A 7,638-nucleotide genomic window follows, 5' to 3' on the forward strand; every position below is an offset into this window, starting at 1 on the left:
AAGCCACTAGCATCTTTGAGTCTCAGTTACTTGATTTATCAAGTGCAGTTAGTGGTATAATATCTGACCTACCTTCTTTGTCCCATTTATCCTTTTGAAGGATCCTAGCATGTGGTGCTGTACTGAAAAAGCTCGTGGATTCACAAATGTGTGAGAATATTCCTATTTGTATCTCAAGCTGCAGCCTGCCAGCTCAAATCCAAGTTCATCTCCAAAGTCCCCCTTCCCTCAGTCACCACCCATAGATCTCCTTGCTCTCATTCTCCCCATCCCCCAAGTCAGAAATGAATCTTTCTTTAAGTGCCTATGGCCCTTCATTGGCACATCTTTAATTGCACTCATTCCATTCTTTCTGAAGGAATTTGTTTTCATGAACTCTCTTCTCTTTTAGACTGAGGCTGCTGAAGGGAAGAAAGGTCCCTGTGTCTTTCATTTCTGTCCTCTCTTAGTAGACACTAAATAAAGGTGAATTACTGAATGCATTCAATCAGCATCAAGCCCTGGGGAGTCCTGCAGTACCTGTTTACCCTTCCTACTCATAAAATTATATTTTGTTTAAAAAATGTTGGCTCCAGCATATTCCGGTTTCATCAAGACTTCTTGCAAATCATAGGCTTGTCCTTGCACTTGGTATCTGAGGGAGGGAGGAGGAATGCTGTAAAGTCTGTGAAAATAAGAACCGCCTCAGAAGCATATAAATACAAATAGGCTAGCATGACATATTTCTTACTTTGGAGGCAGTGAAAATTTTGAGTAATTTTCTCTTCCACCTTCTTTCTATATTATTTTGGTTTCCAAATTTCTACATTGAGCCTGTATTGTGATTAGGATGAAATGGCTGCTTGCTGATAATAAAAGTAGGCTGCACGCAAGCTATGCTTCCATTTCAAAGTTCCTCTTTGCTGCCCCCCAAAGCAAGGGATACTCTACTTAAAAGCAATTTTCGTTTAGATTCCAAAAGAAAAAAAAAGTTAAAAATTTCTCTCTAGCGAGCATTTAGGACAGTGAGGTCTGTAGGCTCGAGTTTTTTCTCTTGCCTGCTTTGCAATTAAACTCGAGAAAAACCTGAGGGGAAGTTAGGCGCAGGGTGTTGGGGGGCGGTGCGGTGACAGCCCCTGGGATGGGGCCGCACCAGAGCCCTGCGCAACTCGTGTGTCGTCACTAATTGGCTAGCAGGGTCCCGGACCTTGGCCAATCGCAGGGGGCCGGGTCGTCATGGCGACGGGGAGGCTAACACAGGCGCTGTGCCCCGGAAGCTTGTTCGTGGCAGAGCAGGGGACGATGGCTCAGAACCTGTACGGTCCAGGAGTCCGGATGGGCAACTGGAACGAGGACGTCTACCTGGAGGAGGTACGGAGGGAGTGGCCGGGCACGGCCCGCCCGCTGCCCGGGGACTCCCCTGCCTGGCCTAAGTTCGGGCCCCTACTTTGAGCATCCCAAGTCTCCTTTCGCACCCAGCACACACCCAATGTCCCTAAAATCCCAAATCCCTCTGAACGCCCTAAGAATCTCACTGGCCGACCCGCAGGTCTCACGCCCTTCTACTCTTTACGCGCGTCTCTTGGCCTCCCAAACTCTCAAGGCCCCTGCCTGTGTCTCTCCCTTAGTCTAGAGCCCCACTAAATTCCCTCTGTTCCGCAGAGACACAGTCTCCGAAGCTGCGGTCCAGGTGAGCAGGTAGACTGTGAGCGGAAATACTGCCCCCATCCCCCACCTTGTCCCACATCCCCACCTGAGTGTCCCCGTAGCATCCCTTTTACTGACCTTATACTCATTGCCCTGAATTGTCCTATGGCGGTCTTAACAAGACCCCGGGCCATCCTTTTATGGAACTAGTTGGGTGGGGAGACGCTTTCTGTGTCCATCATCATACAACTAGCAGAGACCTCAGTAGGAGGGGATATAGGACCTCCAAATGTTACTCATCATTGTCACTGGTTGGAGTAATTACAGGTGATATTTCTTTTGTGTGTCTTTCTCATTTTTCTAAACACTCCACAATGAAACAAAAAATAAAGTAATGCTAAAAAACGTCCCCCATTCCCATTATGCTCACATTTCTTTTTACGTTCTCCAATTTTGCTTTTACAACGTGTCGTGCTTTGGACCTAAAAGCTCTCAGTATCTCTATTAGTCGGGACTATTGTTGACCCTTTGGGTTTCATTCATTTTTCTCTTTAACCAGGAGCTCATGAAAGACTTCTTAGCAAAGAGGGACAAGGGACAGCTTCTCATACAGAGAAACAGAAGACTGAAAGAGAATCTTTTGAGACCGGTAATTTTAAATTCAAGCGTTGTTTTCAAAAGTCTGTCAAATTAAATGTGAGAATATATTAAGCAAGCATAAATTCCATAAGTGAGTTGTCATTTGGAAAATACCAATTCTTCTCTTTAGGTAACCACAATGCTTAAAATTCCCTAAGATTTTAGAAACATGAGAAGTTTGCTATTAATTTTGTTCACCTGCATTTTTCCAGATTAAGAAATGAATAGATTGATACATGCACGAGTAAAATGCCCTTTAGTTGGTGCTCAAGAAAATTCCTAGGAATGTTGAATAAATTAATAATGGAATCAACCCACGTAATTTTTCATCAGCTTTATTTTACTTCGTTTGGGATTATCAGAGACATTGATTTGGCAAATTGGGAGCAGATTGGTGGCAGGAAAAGGAAGGAGAAAGATTTCAGGAAATTCAAGTCAATCCCTTCTTCAAAGAGGGTACGTCTGCAGTGGCCTCGGCACTGGCTGTGAAGGAATTGCGTGGTTTATCTGAAAAACTCCTATTTAAATCGTAGATGCAGCTTTCCATATCTGAAGACGGATACATTCGCTATGGCGACAAAGTGATGCTTGTGAATCCTGACCGCGCTGAGACAGAAGCTGATCTGTTTCTGGGCGGGGACCTGAGCTTGTGTATGACTCCAGATGAAATTAAAGCCCATCTGAGTGACGAATTAGAGGTGCCCTGTGGCCTGAGCGCAGCTCAAACCAAGATCCCGGTTGGCAGAAACACTTTTACCATTTTGTGGTAAAGATGCTTTAATTTTAGGCTCATTTTCATCATACATATCTGTTTTCACTTGCAGTTTAAGGATGCCCTGGGATCGGAGCAGTGCTGATTGGAGGCAAAGGTTATGTGAATATTCTCTGTAATTCTCATCTTGCTTTCTTATCTTGAGAATGATTGTCAAGGGGCCTTTACAATCCTGTTACCTTAAACATCAGGATAATGGGTAATTTGATTTCAGTTCACATCAGGATAATGGATAATTTGAATTCAATTCAAAATGCTTAATTCAAAAGTATTGGACCCAGGGAATTAAATTCAGAATCTGGCCAGAAGCGAAGTGGGTTTTCCTAATAACATTTCATAATGCTTTGAGCTCATTTGAGTGCTTTCATTGTTTTTAATGCTAGTCTGTTATTTCTACATCAGAAATATATAGTTAAATGCAAGGTAGCAGTACATGGGGATTTGCTGTTTTAAAATTAATTGTCCACTAAAAATGTACTTGAATTTTTGGAGATGAGCATTTAAATCCTTAGAGAATAGATACATAATTACAATTAAAAGTCATTGCTTTCAGTTTGTTACTAAACTATGATAGCAAGTTTATATGACAGGGATATAACTAGTCCTGTAAGTCTTTAGATATTTTTGAATACACATAATTTATGTTAAAACAGCTAAAAATTGATCACAATTTCTGTTTCCTGGAAGATTAAGAGGGAAGAGTGTATTAAATGTCTACAAATTTGTTACCTTGCTTCTCTCTAAAGTTGTCAGTGTATGGGGATGTCATATATAGAATAGGGAATATAGTCAGTAATATCATAATTTTAAATGGCAACAGATGGTAAGTAGATATATTGTGATCATCTCCTAACGTGTATAAATATCAAATCATGATGTATACACTTAAAACTAAATATAAGATTATATATCAATTGTACTTCAATTAAAAAAAGATGTCAGTAGACTTGGACCAATTCATTAGTGTAGGACAGTAGGACTTGCTCAGTCCACCCTAGGCTCACAAAATGGGAACACTGTGTGTTCCGAGTGTGTTGGAAGACAGTGAGTAAGGTACCAGCAAGACTTGAAGGCCAAAAGAAAAGACCTTTTGGCAAGTGACTTATTTCAGTTATGGTACAGGAATAGACATTACTAAGAAAATTATAAACAAAAGTGCATACACAGAAAATAGAGCTGTAGAATGATCCTAATACAGAGAATTTATATTATATTAATTCTCCACTGACAGTGCAGCTGGAGAGGTCATTGGTCAGGTCCTTAGATACGGGCAGAACTTTCGCCTCGGGATAGCAGGAGGATTTGCAGACAGAATGGTAAGTCATAATACTGCACGTCTACTTTGGACCAGTCATTTTTGTTTCCATGTGGGCTAATGGCTACTTACTGAAGTGGACAGAGAACTCTATGGGCATGGGCTCCATCTCTGGCCTCAATATGGTGTCAGCCTGCAGCTTTTCCAAGGCAGTTTGGGGCCAATTCTTTCCGTCTAACCTCACGAAATACAAAAATACATCCTTAAAAGCCAAAGAGTAAGGGGGAAAAAAAAAACCTCTTTGCAATGCAGCTGGTAAAAAGCAAAAATTTATACCACTTCCACTTGTAAGTTAAATGATCAGATTATGTAATAATAATCTGACAGCTGTTTAATGTCACCAATGCTAACACATTTGCATAAATCGGGGAGCATAAGTCTTTGATCTTTACCTCTACCTTGGGAATTAGGCAGTGTAACAGAACCAGATAAATATGGATTTGAATTCCAGCTGAGATGCATACCTAAGGGTGGGGACTTTGGGTAAGTTATTTAACCTTTTTGAGTCCTTCTATAAAATGGAGATTATTTACTTACTACACGTTTAAGAGCTTCACGTATGTGTACTCATTTATTCCCCCCAACAAGTCTTTAAAGTAGGGACTATTTTACCCGTTTTACTGATGGGGAAACCGAGGCACAGCAAGTTAAGTGACTTCGCTCCAAGTCACTTGGCTACTAAGTGGCAGAGCTGGTATTATATATAACATTTTTCATTGAATCAAAGATTCTATTATTGTACGATGTGGCATCACCATCACCAGCAGCATCATTATTATTTTCATACTACCAAGAAATCAATGCTGGCAATTAAATTCCGACACACCATAGATGGTAAGCCGCAGCCTGATTTTAAATGTGAAAATTAGAGGAAATACCCAGTTGTTGAAAGAGGAAGTAGATCATCACTGTCTCATCCAGAGAGTAGCCCTACTAACATTTTAGCTTATTTTATAAAGGGAAAATCTTAAAACATAGGGAAAATTACAAGCATTACAACATTTAGATATTTTTTTTTCTTTTCTTTTTTTGTTTCTCTCTTTCTTTTTATTTACCTTCTTTTCCCACCTCTCCCTTCCATCTCCGCTCTCCTTCTCTTTCCCTAAATCATCTGTTCTTTGCCTGTTTATTGACTTGGGCTTAAATATCTGCTCTTCCACAGATTACAAAAATGTGTCATGTTTGTTGCTAATATTTCCTCTCATTTGTTAACTTGGCTTTTAAATTGTAGCTGTTCTCTTCTATTTTTGAGTAAAATCTATCAGTGCTTTTCTCTGTAATTCCTTCCATTGCTCAGAGCCTTTGAAGTCTGCTCCAAAGATATGATAAAAAGAATAACTTGTATTAATTTTTAGATGTCTAAACTTGAACTGTTGCTTAAGTTTATTCTTTCATCCACTTGGGATTTATTTTGATAAAGGCCTTGATGTGAACATCTAAATTTCCCCCAAATGACTAGTCAGTCATATCTGTGTTATTTCTTGAATAATTATTCCTTTCTTCACTGACACATGCTGCATGCATTAAATTATTATACATGGCTTTCTATTTGGATCCTTTGAACTGGAGTTGTTTATTTTTATTCCAGGTCACTTTGATGACTTGTAGGACTGGTTCTTTATCATTACACTTCTTTGTCTGAATTATGTTAGGAATTAATCTTTCAGTTAAATGTAGTAATAATTTTTTTAAGTCCCTCTGACCCTGTGGGGGGAAAAATCACTTGGTGTTTTGATTGGCAATTGTAAAATTAAGTAAGTTCACATATTTAGTAGCTTTACAATATTTGTTCTTCTGAGATGTCTCTCTGTTTCTTCAATTATTCTCTTCTATCTCTCAGTAAAGTTTTGTGCTTTCCTTCACATGGATCTGACACTGATCTCGTCAAGGTTATTCCTTGGTATCTTCTATTTTGGATGCTCTTAAAGGTAGGTCCTTTTGACAGTTGCAGCAAAAATAGAAGATAGACATTGATTTTTATACTCACCTTGGATGAAATCACTTACTCTTATGAATTCTAGTTGATTGTCAGGACTTCTAGGTAGACAGTCATCTCATCTTCAAACTATGACAATTTTATCTCTTCTCAAATTCTTATACCTCTTATTTCTGTTTCTTGTCTTTGAATTAGCAAGCTCTTTCAGGGTATTGATGGTGGCCTTGTAGAGGCCTGATTTTTGTTCCTGATTTTCTTATTGTTTTCCTTTATGTGAACAAAGCAACGTTTGTGTTTTGAGATAGACATTATTTTCCATTTGCTCTGAATGGCATTGTCATCCTCCCCATCAGCCAGGCCAAAGCCGCAGTGTGTCTTGGACCCATCTTCCTTTCCCACCCACATCCAGCTCCAGCTATTGTCGGGTCCCATGGCTCTTCCTTCACAGCGCAGTTTGGCCCACCTTTGCACTTCCAGTGCCGGTACCTCAGTCCACGCCCCCATAGCTTCATCCCTGTAGTCTATCCTGACTTCATCTCATACTAGCAGCGTGCTGTCAGGTCAATCCTTTAAAAGCTCAGCTTTGCTCACCTTCCACCTCCATTGAAAAGTCAGTAGCGGTGCCCCCACTGCCCTCTGCGTTAAGCGCTGCTGTTCACTGCGGCATTTAAAGCCCCTGTAATATGTCCCTACCCTCCCTGTCCACGCTCATCCTCTCAGGCTCCCTGATACCACATCACCTCCTCCTCGGAGTCTTTCCTGAGCCCCTGGGAGAGCATGTGTTCCCATCTCTCCCCTCCTATAGCTCTTTGCATCCCTGCTGGATGCCATACCTTACAGATGCTTCCAATGTCTATACTCAGTCATCCCCCCTGTTAGTCGGAAAGCTTCTTGAGGGCAGTACCTCATTCCTGCCTTCCCCAGAGCGCTTCATGACATAGCTTCGTATAGAAAAGGTGTTCAATGAAAACCGATCAAGATATGCAGAAAAGACCTCCAGGTGCAGGGCGAAGGCGAATCAGTAAACGGCTAACGAGGAACTAACATTATGGACCTTTCAGCAAGATGGGGTGCTCCTTGGCAAAGTTATAGGCAACCAGAGAGCTGACATAAGTTCCAAGTGTGGACATCAATCCCAGGGGGGCCGAGGCCCCCTTGGAGGCTCACGTATGAATATCAGCTGTGCTGGTATTGGTTTTAAGAGCACTTCACTTCATGCAATAAGTTTCATGCAGCATTATTTATAATGAATAAAATATTGCTCCAGGCCTGATGCCCTGAAAAAGAGGAGGAGTCATAACGGGAGAAAATATTTGCAAACGAAGCAACGGACAAAGGATTAATCTCCAA

General features: G+C 41.0%; 1 protein-coding gene across 1 annotated transcript in view; it reads left to right on the top strand.

The window, feature by feature from the left end:
- Positions 1-1,226: 1,226 nt before the first annotated feature.
- The window catches only part of CFAP161 (cilia and flagella associated protein 161), an 11,899-nt gene continuing 5,487 nt past the window's right edge, over positions 1,227-7,638 (top strand). The window contains exons 1-4 of the mRNA XM_007126345.2: positions 1,227-1,350; positions 2,186-2,275; positions 2,799-3,031; positions 4,269-4,353. Coding sequence (XP_007126407.2) covers positions 1,282-1,350; positions 2,186-2,275; positions 2,799-3,031; positions 4,269-4,353 — 477 coding nt within the window. The 5' untranslated portion in view covers positions 1,227-1,281. The remainder of the gene's footprint in view (positions 1,351-2,185; positions 2,276-2,798; positions 3,032-4,268; positions 4,354-7,638) is intronic.

This window comes from Physeter macrocephalus, chromosome 11 (assembly GCF_002837175.3).
Source record: "Physeter macrocephalus isolate SW-GA chromosome 11, ASM283717v5, whole genome shotgun sequence".
NCBI lineage: Eukaryota > Metazoa > Chordata > Mammalia > Artiodactyla > Physeteridae > Physeter > Physeter macrocephalus.